The sequence below is a fragment of the Mobula hypostoma genome, chromosome 20 (genome assembly GCF_963921235.1).
Source record: "Mobula hypostoma chromosome 20, sMobHyp1.1, whole genome shotgun sequence".
NCBI lineage: Eukaryota > Metazoa > Chordata > Chondrichthyes > Myliobatiformes > Myliobatidae > Mobula > Mobula hypostoma.
In genome coordinates, this window is record NC_086116.1 from 42,200,838 (window position 1) to 42,215,849 (window position 15,012).

The following is a 15,012-nucleotide window of genomic DNA, read 5'->3' on the forward strand; positions in this document are numbered from 1 at the left end:
ACTCCATGAGAGGTGATAGCATTCAAGCCCTGCCACAACTGTTGAGCATCCCTCATTAAGTTAAGTTTGGTCCAGAATTGCCACTTCACCTGTGAGATGGTTTTTTGGAAACCGTACCTGGACCTCTTGTAACTTTCTTGGTCACCGGACCTGAATGCCTCTGACCTGGCCCTCAGCGGACTGCAGATCTCATGGTTCATCCAGGTCTTCTGGTTGGAGAAGACTCAGAATGATTTTGTGGGGACATGCTCATCTACAACTGTTTTAATAAAGTTGATGGCAACCATGGTGTGTTCATTCAGATCCACAGATGAGCCTTGAACATGGCCCAGTCAAAGCAATCGTGTATCTGCTTCTCTGCCTTCCGTGACTGCCTCCTTGTTTTCCGAACCTCTGGAGCTTTGCTCTTTAGCCTCTGCCTATATGCAAGCAGGAGAAGGACTCCTTCCACAGTGCCAATGAAACAGGTTCAAAGAAAGCAATGGATCGCATAATGGATCGATTATCTACACTAGCTGTCTGTGCTGCTGCTTTTGTTAATTCAGTCACTCAAAAGAATCAGAATCAGAATCAGGTTCATTTCCACCGGCATGTGTTGTGAAATTTGTTAAATTAGTAGCAGCAGTTCAACGTAATACTTGATAATATAGAAAAAGTAATTAAACCAATTACAGAGAGTATATGTATGTATATTGAAAGACTAAAAATTGTGCAAAAATATCAATAATATATATTATTTTAAAGTAAGGTAGTGTTCATGGATTCAACGTTCATTTTGGAGTCATATGGCAGAGGGGAAGAAGCTATGTACGTCAGGCTTCTGTACCTCCTTCCTGATGGTAACAATGAGAAGAGGGCATGCCCTGGGTGATAGGGGCCCTTAATAATAGATGTTGCCTTTCTGAGGCACCACTACTTGAAGATGTATTGGGTACTACGGAGGCTAGTGTCCAAGATGGAGCTGACTTTCTGCAGCTTCTTTCAGTCCTGTGCAGTAACCACCACCCCCTCCCCCCCATAACAGACAGTGATGCAGCCTGTCAAAGTGCTGTCCATGGTACATCTGTAGAAGTTTTCAAGTGTTTTAGTTGAGAAACCAAACTCTTCAAACACCTAATGAAATATAGCTGCTGTCTTGCCTTCTTTATAGCTGCATAAATATGTTGAGACCAAGTTATACCCTTAGAGGTCTTGACATCCAGGAACTTGAAATTGCACACTCTCTCCACTTTGGATCCACCCATGAGGATTGGTTTGTATTCCCTTGTCTTACCCTTCCTGAAGTCCACAATCAGCAATTTCGTCTTACTGACATTGAGTGCAAGGTTGTTGTTGTAACACCACTCAACTAACTGGTATATCTCGCTCCTGTAGGCCCTCTCATCTCCATTTGAGATTCTACCATCAATGGCTGTGTCATCAGCAAATTTATAGATAGTAATTGAGCTATATCTAGCCACACAGTCATGGGTATAGACAGAGTAGCATCGTGGGCTAAGCACAAACCCGAGATACGCCAGTGAGGATGAGATATTATACCAACCCACACAGATTGTGGTCTTCCAGTTAGGAAGTCAAGGATCCAATTGCAGAGGGAGGTACAGAGGCCTGAGTTCTATAACTTATCAATAAGGATTGTGGAAATGATGGTGTTAAATGCCGAGCAGCATCCTAACATAGGTGTCCAGGTGATCTAAGACCGTGTGAAGAGCCATTGAGATTGCAACTGCTGTAGACCTACTGTGGTGATAGGCAAATTGAAGTGGGTCCAGGTCCTTGCTGAGGCAGGAGTTCATTCTAGTCATGACCAACATCTCAAAGCATTTCATCACCGTGGACATGAGTGCTACTGGGCGAGTCATTAAGGCAGCTCACATTATTTTGCTTAGGCACTGGTATTAATGTTGCCTTTTTGAAGCAGGTGGGAACTTCCCACCATAGTAGTGAGATATTGAAAATGTTCTTGAATACTTCCACCAATTGGTTAGCACAAGCTTTCAGAACCTTACCAGGTACTCCACCTCACCAGGTACCTTACCAGGCAGCCTTGCGAGGGTTCACCCTCCTTAAAGCCAGCCTAACATCAGCCTCTGAGACAGAGATCACAGAGTCACCGGGTGCAGCAGGGATCTTCACAGAAGTGGTTATATTCTCCCTTTCAAAGGGAGCATAGAAGGTGTTGAGCAAAAGAACGTGGCAGCGTACACGGTATGAATTCCTCTGTCAATAAATTTTAGGAACTAATACACAGTTTTACAGTACTGGAGTCATTTTGTCAGTATTTTCATTTTTTTCTGTATTTCATTTAAATACATAATTTGTTACTCAGTTAAATAGTAGTTTTTCTTTTTCATACCCTTTTAACTAATTGGGGCAGCCACTTAATTGAACCAAAATATACTGGTCCCGATGTGTCCCAATTTTCCAGAATCCACTGTTATTCAAATTTTGAAGCAATATCAATCACTATTAGTAATTAATTCCAATTATAATTATTTCAAAATGACTATTTTTATTTTATTTTTATTTAGAGATGTAACACCGCAACAGGCCCTTCTGACCCAATGAGCCCATGCCACCCAATGACATTCATAGGACTTATTAATCTAATAACCCACATATCTTCGGAATGTGGGAGGAAACCTGAGCACCCACCAGAACCTACGTGGTCTTGTGCAGAACGTACAGACTCCTTACAGATAGCAACAGAATTAACCGGTTTGCTTGCACTGTAATAGCATTACGCTAACTGTTTCTTTACTGTGCCGTGCCAAAAAAAATCTAATTTTTATCAGCTGTTAGTTGTAACTATTGTCAAAAACTATTTTAGAAAAAAAACAATAGTTGCAGATATCTACACTATGAGAATTCCTTTCCACTATCTCTACCAGTCTTTCCACACAAGGATCTTTTCAGAATCCCAGTCCTAATCTTTTCCCTAGGGTGCAAACACCTGAGGACATGCTTTTAAGGTTAGCGGGGAGAGGTTTAAAGGTGAAGTGAGGAGCAAGTTTTTTTCATTCAGAGTGGAAGATGCCTGAATGGGTTACCCAGGGCTAGCAGTGGAAGCAGGCAGTTTGGCGAAGTTTAAGAAACTTTTAGATATATACATTAAATATGAAAGGAATGAAGGGATATGGTGAGTAGCACTGTGGCATAAGGGTTAGAGCAATGCTTTACAGTGCCAGTAACTCTGGTTTAATTCCTTGCGCTACCTGTAAGTTTGTACATTCTCACCGTGACCACATGGGTTTCTTTCAAGTGCTCTGCTTTCGTCCCACATTCCAATGACAGCAAGTTGTGGACATACTACGTTGGTGACAGAAGCATGGCCACACTTGCAGGTTGCCCTAACAAATCTTCGGACTGTGTTGGTCATTGACTTAAATGACACCTTTCACTGTATGTTTTGATGTACGTATGACAAATAAAGCAAATCTTTAATCTTTATCTTTAAATACACAGGAAGAGAGATTTTCACTCATGCAAACTGGCATCAAGATCAAGACCCTCATGGGCCAAATAGCCTGTCCAGTGCTGTACTGTTCCTATGTGTTATGAACAGTTAAAAGCACAAAATAAAGATATTCTCAGTTTTTCTGTGTGCTTTACTCTCCCCTCTCTATCAGAAAGAATGTTTCTGTGGGAGTTAGGCTAAGCTTTAGTAGTTGTAATATCTTTGTCAGTCAGATGTAGAACTGCACAGAACACTGTCGTGACACAGAGTTTCCAGTAACTGTATGATTTTTCCTACAAAGAAGGGGTTGGAATTTAACTGCTCAGTATTCCCATCAGAGCATCAATTACCTCTATTAATACATGGGCATGAGTTTAGTTTTGCTGAAACAGGCTACAATATAACTGAGCACCATTAACTTATTGAGATGGAAAGAGCATTACAACAGGGCTAAAGAATTAGACAGATATTTCCAGCTTATTCATGCTCTATTTAAGGTTTCCAGCATTTGCAATTCCTCATTTTTTTGTGTTAATTACTAATATTTCCAGCTTCCATTTACGATGCTCTTTCGTTTTGTTCCATCTCACTACTTTCCCCTGATTTTACTAATCACTGGAAACTAATGAGAATTACTCATTTGATACTACTGCAAAAAGAAGAAATTAGTTAATGAATTCCCATTTCAAAGTAGCATGGCTTTAAGTTAAAGATAGAGATTAAGGATTAGCTTAATTTGTCACTTCTACAGCACTATGCAAAATTCTTAGGTGCATCTATACAGCTAGGGTGCCAAAGACTTTTGCACAGTATTGTATTTGTCAATGTGGATGGACAGCAAGTTTGTAGATCTGGCGGGAGCAAAGGACATTGGGAATGGCGAGAGTGGCACACTGCGGAAAAGGTATGGGACAGGTGGCACAGAAGGAATGCCAAGAGTGGGGGGCTGGTGCATGTGCAGACACATCCAGCCCTCAGACACCAGGCAAGGTCATTTGATTCTAAGCAATTGGTTTATTGATCATTTATTGGTTTATTGATCAACGGGACCTTTTCAGAATGGCAGGCGGTGACTAGTGGGGTACCGCAAGGCTCAGTGCTGGGACCCCAGTTGTTTACAATATATATTAATGACTTGGATGAGGGAATTAAATGCAGCATCTCCAAGTTTGCGGATGACACGAAGCTGGGTGGCAGTGTTAGCAGTGAGGAGGATGCTAAGAGGATGCAGGGTGACTTGGATAGGTTGGGTGAGTGGGCAAACTCATGGCAGATGCAATTTAATGTGGATAAATGTGAAGTTATCCACTTTGGTGGCAAAAATAGGAAAACAGATTATTATCTGAATGGTGGCCGATTAGGAAAAGGGGAGGTGCAACGAGACCTGGGTGTCATTATACACCAGTCATTGAAAGTGGGCATGCAGGTACAGCAGGCGGTGAAAAAGGCGAACGGTATGCTGGCATTTATAGCGAGAGGATTCGAGTACAGGAGCAGGGAGGTACTACTGCAGTTGTACAAGGCCTTGGTGAGACCACACCTGGAGTATTGTGTGCAGTTTTGGTCCCCTAATCTGAGGAAAGACATCTTTGCCATAGAGGGAGTACAAAGAAGGTTCACCAGATTGATTCCTGGGATGGCAGGTCTTTCATATGAAGAAAGACTGGATGAACTGGGCTTGTACTCGTTGGAATTTAGAAGATTGAGGGGGGATCTGATTGAAACGTATAAGATCCTAAAGGGATTGGACAGGCTAGATGCAGGAAGATTGTTCCCGATGTTGGGGAGGTCTAGAACGAGGGGTCACAGTTTGAGGATAGAGGGGAAGCCTTTTAGGACCGAGGTTAGGAAAAACTTCTTCACACAGAGAGTGGTGAATCTGTGGAATTCTCTGCCACAGCAAACTGTTGAGGCCAGTTCATTAGCTATGTTTAAAAGGAAGTTAGATATGGCCCTTGTGGCTACAGGGGTCAGGGGGTATGGAGGGAAGGCTGGGTTCTGAGTTGGATGATCAGCCATGATCATAATAAATGGCGGTGCAGGCTCGAAGGGCCGAATGGCCTACTCCTGCACCTATTTTCTATGTTTCTATGTTTCTATTACAGAATGTCTTTCTGGTGCTTCCTGCTCTCTCCCCTCTCCCTTCCTCTTATCTCAACCATGATTCCCCTCTCACTGTCCCCTTCCCATAATAGAGAGCTACATCAGAATCAGGTTTATCATCACTCACGTATGTCATGAAATTTGTTTCTTTTTTGTGACAGCAGTACAGTGAAATACATAAAATTACTACAATTACTAAAAATCTTAGGCACCCTAACTATATTAATTGTATGTGCCTAAGGCTTTTGCACAGTAATGTATGTGGAAACACAATGTGAAATGGGTCAATGACCAACACATTTGTGCTAGGGGCAGCTCTTGAGAGTCACTGTACTTCCAGTGCCATCATAACATGTCCACAACTTACGAATCCTAACCTGAAAGATGAAAAAGTCATCCCTTTCCCCAAGTGATTAAATTTTCAAACAACAAATTAAGTATTCAGAGACAGACTTCGTGACCCATGAGATGCTGAAGTTGTTGAATGTTCCTGCATCTTCAGTCAAGGAGTCAATGAAATAGAAAATGGATTCCAATAAATGGTTTGGTCCCAATTTATATTGCAGAGTGATAACAAATCGCAAAGACGGTGATGATAAAAAAAAACAAACTTTGGCTAAATAACATAACAAATTATCACATGCGGTTCCAATCCTCTTACTTACTTCAACTTTGCATGCATTTGTTTTAATATTGGAAGTACATTAAAAATTTGTTCTTTAACTTCTGATGTCTATCCATACAACAGTCTGCCTTTCCAAACCACTCCACCTTTACCACTGAAGCTGGTACATCTGACTTGGCTGAAGAGAACTAGAGTACTTCTTTCAATAAAAAACTTAGGATTGAAGTAGTAATATATTGCACATGTATAAAAGGAGTTCACTAAAGTGAGTTCAAACGTTTATTTAATCTGATCAATACTCATTTCTCAATAAGTTTACAGTTTATTCACTTAATACAGTGCCATGTAGCCCAACAATTCCAGCCCCAAATCAATTATATCAGAAATAGATATCTATGTTCTGCATTATAGCTTCAGGGAGAAAATTAGAGTTGTAAACTATAAATTTTACTCCATAGAAAATAAATGCCATTGGAGTTCATGTTAATGCAAAGAACAATTACTCTAAATTTTACAAAATATAATACTTACATCATATCCTGATCAGTGCCAAACAGCTTCAGGAAGGAAATTAGAGTACTAAACTGCAAATTTTACTCCAATGAAAATAAATTCCTTTGGAGTTAATACAATTACCCAAAATAATTAAAATAAAATACAATACTCACATTTTATCCTGACCAGCGCCAACTCTCAGCGTAAGCCTTGGAATAACAGGAGAGGGAGCTGGTATATTTGTTTCAGGTTTTGCCTGCCACAGAAATACAGTAAGAATTATTATAGAATAAACTGGCTTCCATATTGGTGCTACACTCAAAGTCTATATAAAGTCAATTTGACATTAAGCTGGTCAAATTACTTCATGCTGAAAAAATGAGATATATTATGTTTACATAAAACCAGATATGGCTGAGTAAAGTACATTGCAATTCCTATCCTGCATCAAACATACTATTATGGGATTACATTTGTGGCAAGAAGCCTTCCTGCAAACTAAAAATAGATTCTTGAATGTTCAAAAAGTAGGAAACTGAAAAGGAAGGCCTTCAAAATAAATGATGAGGCATCTTTAAATATCATTATACTTGATTGGTATCAATAAGATTGAAAGAGCATACAGAAAATTTACAACCATATTGCCAGAACTTGAAGACCTGAATGTAGGGAAAGATTGAATAGGTTAGAACTTTATTCCCTGAAATGTATGAGAATGAGGGGAGATTTGATAGAGGTATACAGAATTATGAAGGGTATAGAATAGGCAAAATGTAATCAGGCTTTTTTTCACCGAGGTTGGTTGAGAGTGAAAGGTGAAATATTGAAAGGGAACCTGAGGGGAATCTTCTTCACTCAGAGGGTGGTGAGAATGTGGAACAAACTGCCAGTGGAAGTAAAGAATGTAGGTTCGACTGCAACTTTTAAGAGAAGTTTATATAAGTACATGGATGGGAGTGCCATGGTCTAGGTTTGGGGCATGGCAGAATAACAGTTCGGAATGGATTGGATAGGTCGAAGGGGCTATTCCAGTGCTGAAGTGTTCTATGACTCTACAACTCTAATGTAAAAAATATCTTTCTCATCTTTTAGGGCCCAATTATCAAACATCCTGAAGTTATAAGAAAAAGTAGAAAATAACTTGTCCCTGGAGTGAGATCTCAGAGGGCTCCCCTACCCTGGTAGCTGAATTGAGACTGGACGATCGTAATTTGTAGTCCTGATGTTAATCATTACCTCACCTAAGCATGGTGCATTAGAATAATGATAAAATAATGCATAATTAGATTAGCTTTATTTATTAATCACACGTACATTGAAACATACAGGGAAATGCATCGTTTGTTATGCAACGCAATCTGAAGATGTGATGGGGGTTGCCCACAAGCGTTGCCACATATTCCGGCACCAGTATAACATGCCCACAATATTCAGCAGAACAACACGTATTAAACGAATAAATTACAATTGGATCATAAGCAAGAGAAAATCTACAGATGCTGGAAATCCAAGTGCCACACACTAAATGCTGGAGGAACTCAGCAGGCCAGGCAGCATCAATGGAAGAAAGTACAGTCGACGTTTTGGGCTGTAAACCTTCGGCAGGACTGGAGAAAAAAGGCTGAGGAGTAGATTTAAAAGGTGGGGGGAGGGGGGGGAGAATGGGAGCACCAGAGGGAGGCGATGGGCGGGGAAGGTGATAACATAAGAGAGGGACAAGGGGATGGGAAATGGTGAAGTTGGGGGCGGGCACTACTGGAAGTTTGAGAAATTGATGTTCATGCCATCAGGTTGGAGGCTACTCAAATGGAATATAAGGTGTTGTTCCTCCAACCTAAGTGTGGCCTTACCCCAACAGTGGAGCAGGCCATGGACGGACATATCAGAATGGGAATGGGAAGTGGAATTAAAATGGATGGCAACTGGTAGATCCCGTTTGTTTTGGCGGACGGAGCGTAGATGTTTGGCGAAATGGTCTCCCAATCTATGTCAGGTCTCACCGATATACAAGAGGCCACACTGGGAGCAGTGAACGTAGTATGTGACCCCAACAGACTCACAGGTGAAGTGTCGCCTCACCTGGAAGGACTGGTTGGGGCCCTGAATGGTAGTGAGGGAGGAGGTGTAGGGGCAGGTGTAGCATTTGTTCCGCTTGCAAGGATAAGTGCCAGGAGGGAGATCAGTGGGGACAGACGAATGGACAAGGGAGTTGCATAGGGAGCGATCCCTGCCAAAAGCAATGTGGATGGTAAGATGTGTTTGGTGGTGGGAGATGGCGGAAGTTTTGAAGAATTATGTGCTGGATGCAGAGGCTGGAGGACAAAAGCAGATGTGCATGAAATGGAAGATATAATTGCAGGAGATTGTTTAACATCTGAAAGTTCTTCTGTTCAGTCCTAAGAAGAATATTCTTTATATGAGATGAAGAACCGTAACTCTGGATTTTCAGCACCAACCAGATTAACCCCTTTAGAATCCAATGTGTTTTGATGAGGTCATTACTTGTTCTTCAAAACTCAAGAGAATACAAACCATTTTTATCAATCACTCTGCATGAGAATGAATAATGACCTCATCAAGACATGCTGTTCCCAGCTGCCTTCACCACCTTCCACAGTTTATTCCATGCTCCACCTTCTTGTCCTATCAGATTCCACCAACTTCAAACTTCTGTCATTTACATTTCTCACCTCCCAGCTTCTGGTGCCATTCCCACTCTCTCACCTCCCCCATCTTCCTATCACCCCTTCTTCCATGGATTCACTTATCAGACACCAGCTCTTGCTCCATTTCTTCCCTCACCTCTTTATACCAGCTAACTCCTCTCTAACTTTCAGTCCAAGTGAAGGGCCTCAACCCTAAATGTTGACTGTTCGTTTCCCTTCATAGATGCTACCTGACCTGCTGAATTCCTCCAGCATCTTGTGTGGTACATCAATTTTATTCCCCCTTTTCATATATTTGTTTGAAAAAAAAATGGGGGAACTGCCAACAAGACAGGAGCCTTTGCCTATTTTTAGACTTTCATAAAGATGGCGGTGAGTCTCCTCTTGAACTGCAGAGGTTCTGCTATACACGACCTCTCCAAGTCAAGGTTCAAAGTTCACAGTAAATTTATTATCAAAGTATGTAGATTAATTTCCTTGCAGGCATTTATAGGAAAATAAAGAAATACAATAGTTTACGAAAAACTATACATAACAAAGACTGACAAACTTCCAATGTGCAAAGAAGGTCAAATCATGCAAATAATATATAAAAAATGAATGACGAGAACATGTGAGAACATGAGCTGTACAGTCCTTGACAGTAAGTTTATAGGTTTTGGAGTCAGTTTAGCATTGAGGTGAGTGAAGCTATCCATGTTTCAGGAGCCTGATGGTTGAAGGGTAATAAATGTCCCCAAATCTGATGGTGTAGGGCCAAAGATTCCTGTACCTCCTGCCGGATGGTAGCAGTGAGAAGACAGCATGGTCTGGATGACAGGGATGATGGACACTGCTTTCTTGAGGCAGCGCTCCTTGTAAATTGCTCAATGGTGGGGAGGGTTTTGCCTTTTAAAATAGTCCTAGTAGGGACTAGTCCTTGTCACTAATCTCATGGAGGAATTTCACTGATGAAGTAACACATAAGCATGAGGTGAATAATTCAGAAAGTTGAACGCCAAACTACTGTGGAGGTTGTGACAGCAACATAATAATATTTCCGTCTTTTTTTTTTGCTATCGGCAGGTGTCATGCAATACAATTATAACCCATTGTCCCCAGATAGGATTTTCCTCCTGTTTAAGGTAAATTGGCAGAAAATCTAGGTAGTTATGAAGCTGCTTTGATGTGTGAAGTGATGCACAATGGAGGATTAACGGACTTACACCACAAATTTAAGCAAGAACTCAAAAGCAAGTATGGATAATAAAAAGGACAGTGTACTCCCATTCAGATATGTCCATACATGGCCTCCTCTACTGCCATGATGAGGCTAAACACAGGTTGGAGGAGCAACACCTCATATATCGTCTAGGTAGTCTCCAGCCCCTTGGTGTCAACATAGAATTCTCCAACTTCTGGTAATTCCCTCCCTCTCCCTTCCCCTATCCCTATGTCACTCTGCCCCCTCCCCCAGCTGCCTACCACCTCCCTCTTGGTTCTGCCTCCTTCTACTACCCATTGTGTTTTTCCCCTATTCTTTCTTCACCTTTCCTGCCTATCACCTCCCTGCTTCCCTTCACCCACCCCTTTAACTTCCCCCTTACTGGTTTTTCACCTGGAACCTACCAGCCTTCTCCTTCCCACCCTCCCCCCACCTTCTTTATAGGGCCTCTGCCCCTTCCCCCTACAGTTTCCAGCCCAAAACGTCGACCGATCTTTTCCACGGATGCTGCCCAACCTGCTGAGTTCCTCCAGCGTGTTGTGAGTGTTGCTCTGACCCCAGCATCAGCAGATTATTTTGTGTTTACAGTGCATTTCTGTGTCCTTAATTAGAATGCAGTAACAATTTAGATAACATAGCAAAATAGAAGTTCAAGTATCTTGCTCTTTACTTGAACACCAGTATGAGATTAACCATTGCTTTCTAAGATAGCTGTTTGTGCGGCTCTTAAAGTTAAATGAACTATAGAATAATCCTTGTAACGCAACACAGACCAAGTCCAGTATCGATATTTTGCACTTGTAATGCTACTGTGACACTGTAATTTCCTTTGGGATCAATAAAGTATCTATCTATCAATTTAGACAATTGAGAGAATAAGCATGAGGCTACGTTCAGAAGTTCTGAGGGACGAGTATTTTTGCACTGATTATTAAAATGCCCTTTGCAGCAACTGTGAATGTGGAGTCTATACAGGTAGTCTAAAGTGACCTATTTATGGTTTGTGCAAGAGCCAGTTAGAAACGATTTCACAGTTCCTTTGACTGTTTCTTTCTTGCCAAAGAATATCAATGTAAAACACATCCATTTGCTCTTTTCTAAGCCCAACTGGAGATGGAATTGTCAGTAACAATGTTAATCATCATATTATGAAGTTTAGACCCCTCCTGTAGAGATAGAAAACGTTTAGTTTACATCAACACTCTGTAATAATGGAGTCATGGAGTGAAGAAAAAATATGCAATTAAAAAAAGCAAAATTCTACAGAATGATAAACTGCAATAATCTTGGCAGGGAATTTGGATATAATCATACGAGGATCATTTTAACAGAAATATTAAAAGTGAAAGCAGTTCCAAGTAGGAAGGATTTTATGAAGGTTAAAAATAACTTAAGAGTTTAGTAAAGCAAATGACACAATAGCTGAACATGAGATTCAAAAATCTTAACAGTAGAGTAAGAGGGGGTGACAGATCAATAGTAGTTTGATGATTAATGTTTGGTCCACTTTAAACCAGCACCTTGATTTAAAACTGCATGATGTAGGGAAGGAAAGTTTTATGAACTAGATTATTTGTCACTCAGAAGGAACAGAGAGAATGTGCAGAAATTACTGGCTGTGTAAAATCAGAAACATTGGAATAGCAGAAATTAAAATGCTATTATTCTTATTTCAAATGAAGAATAGTCAAGTGATCAAAACCTGCCATTTCTGCCAACAGAGAATTTGTAAGAAAGACTATTAGCAGACCTGTGCAGTTCATCTAAAAATCTTATCAATTTGATCATCTAGATCTAGATTATAGAATGAAGAGGAAGGCCATTTTTTTTATAGATTCACAAAGATTATTGTTAAAACATGATTTTTAAAAAAGAAGCCTTTATCTAATCAGGTTCACTTATTTTAATTCTAGAATGGATTTAACTTTCCCTATCTGAGATTAGTCAGAGCTACATATCAAAAGGATTAAAGTGAATAAAAGGACCTCTTTAACGAAACTTGAAAAAAAAATGCCAATCTGCAAGAAAATCTTCTCCGAATAGGAAATGAAGCCAGCTCAGCCACAGTCAAAATCAAGCATTTTCTCATCGGCACTGTTTATGCATGCAAAGGCACAATGAAAAACTTATTTGCAGCAGAATCACAAGAATGTGGCATCATCCAATCAGCATAGCGATCACTTGGTTTAGTGGTTTATAGCGCCAGCAATCAGGGTTCAATTCCTGCTGCTGTCTGCCAGGAATTTATAGATTTTCCCTGTGACTGTGTGGGTTTCCTCCAGACACTCTGGTTTCCTTCCACATTCCAAAGATATATGTTTATAGTTAGGGTTAGTAAGTTATGGGCATGCTATGCTGGTGCCGGAGTGTGGCAACACGTGCGGGCTGCCCCCAGCACATCATTGGACTGTGTTGGTCAATGATGCGTTTCAACATCAAATAAAGTTAATCTTTAATCTTTCTTTCGTGGATTTGTTCTGGCACTTTACTGAATCAAAAGGACAAGAAGCTGTTCTGGTTTGTAGAGAATTTCTCCGGGCAGGGAATAGCTATTAGCTCTGAGCTCCATTTAGTCAGTTTTGTTGGGAGGTTAATGCATGTGAAATTTAGGTGCAAATCGATTCAGCTACAATGTGCTCTTCTCTCCTCATGGCTGAACATTTTGCGAGCAATCACGCCTTGGCTCTCACTTGACAAATGGCTACTTATGCATGCCACTACTGGCTGCCATTACCTGTGAATTCATATCACAGCATTATTTTCAGGGAAGCAGATAAGGAAAGTAAAGGTTAGGTGCCCTGTAATGATATGGCCATAAAGAGCATAGCAGGATACTCTTATGTGTAATGGTAAGACTGCAATTAATCAGAGAGGGCAAGGCAAAGGTAGCGACAACATCAGTAAGTAGATAAAGGCTGTTACACTGCACTAGTTTGTTCTGAGAATTGTAAATAAATTTACCTTTCAGTGGATGGAAACGATTAAGCTTGTTTTTTAGTCTGTGTGAGACTGGTTACTTACAGATCTACAATCATTCAGCAAATCACTGTCCAACCAGAAGGAAAGAAACTGGACCTCTTTTGAACACGTTGCTTCTTTTGCGGTTGCAGTTACTGATAAAGGGATATATGTATTTATTTGATTTATATACAGCATGGTAACAGGCTCTTCTGGCCCAACGAGCCCGTGATGCCCATTATACCCATATGACCAATGAACCTTCTAATCCGCATATCTTTGGAATGTGGAAGGAAACCCAAGCACCCAGAGGAAACCCACATGGCCATGGTGAGAACATACAAATTCCTTACAGACAGTGGCATTCAACTGAACACAGGGTGCTGGCACTGTAAAGCTTTCCGCTAACTGCTCTGCCTTGATGCCGCCCTAATTTGACTAGTCATTACTCAAATTTGAAAAAGGCGCAGGGTAAAATCATAGAACAATATGATCCATTACAGTTCTTATTAAGGATTTTTTTATGGAAGAACACCAAATTCGTGGTAATTAATGTACTAAGTGCCAAAGAAGTACCTTGTATCTTGCATGGATATTAAACTAAGCATACAGATATCCTCAAAACCTAATAATCAAGGTATTTTATTCAGATTTGAAAAGCAGGCCTCAGAGAGAAGCGGGTTGATGTGTTACTTATTGGTAGAGGAAAAAGCAAACTTTTCAGTAAGGGTTAGGCTGTATATGGAGCATCTGGGGTTGCCCCCATTACAGGAAGGAAGTGGAGGTTTCAGACATGGTGCAGAAGAGGTTCACCAGAGTGCTGCCTGGATTACAGAATATTAGCTGTAAGGAGAGGTTGGGCAAGTTTGGGTTGTTTTCTCTGGAATATCAGAGGCTACAGGGAGACCAGATAGAAGTTGATAAAATTATGAGAGGTATAGATAGGGTACATAGTCAGTCCTTTTTTTTTCAGGGTAGAAATGTCAAATACTGGAGGATTAAAGGGAGGAGGGAAAAGTTTAAAGGAGATATGTGGGGTATGTTTTTCCCCCACACAGAGTGGTAGGCACCTGGAGCACACTGTCAGGGCTGGTGGTGTAAGCTGACACGATAGTGGTGTATCAGAGGCATTTAGACAGGCATACAAATCTGCATGTAATGGCGGGATATGAATTACATGTAGACAGATAGGTTTAGTTTAATTTAGCATGATTGTAACAGACATTGTGGGACAAAGAGCCTATTCTGAGGATAGACCGTATAAGTAAAAAAAAATGATTTTTTTTCCTATCCTGAAGAAGACCATTAGACTGACAATCTTAATTCTGAATTTTACCTCTCAGTTATTACATTATTGTTACTTCAGCATTTCTTTTTGCACTATTATGTTTGTATCATTTGGTTGTTTTGTGCTCATCACTGACGTTTTTTATTATTACCATTTGCTCTGTGAGCTTCACATGGGCAAAGAATTTCACTGCGCAGTGGTGTATATGACAATAAA

At 40.6% G+C, this 15,012-nt stretch overlaps 1 protein-coding gene across 2 annotated transcripts in view; it reads right to left on the bottom strand.

The window, feature by feature from the left end:
- taf3 (TAF3 RNA polymerase II, TATA box binding protein (TBP)-associated facto) overlaps positions 1–15,012 on the bottom strand; it is a 238,621-nt gene that overhangs the window by 43,845 nt on the left and 179,764 nt on the right. For both annotated transcript variants that reach the window (XM_063072729.1, XM_063072728.1), the window contains one exon: positions 6,854–6,936. In XM_063072729.1, coding sequence (XP_062928799.1) covers positions 6,854–6,936 — 83 coding nt within the window. The remainder of the gene's footprint in view (positions 1–6,853; positions 6,937–15,012) is intronic.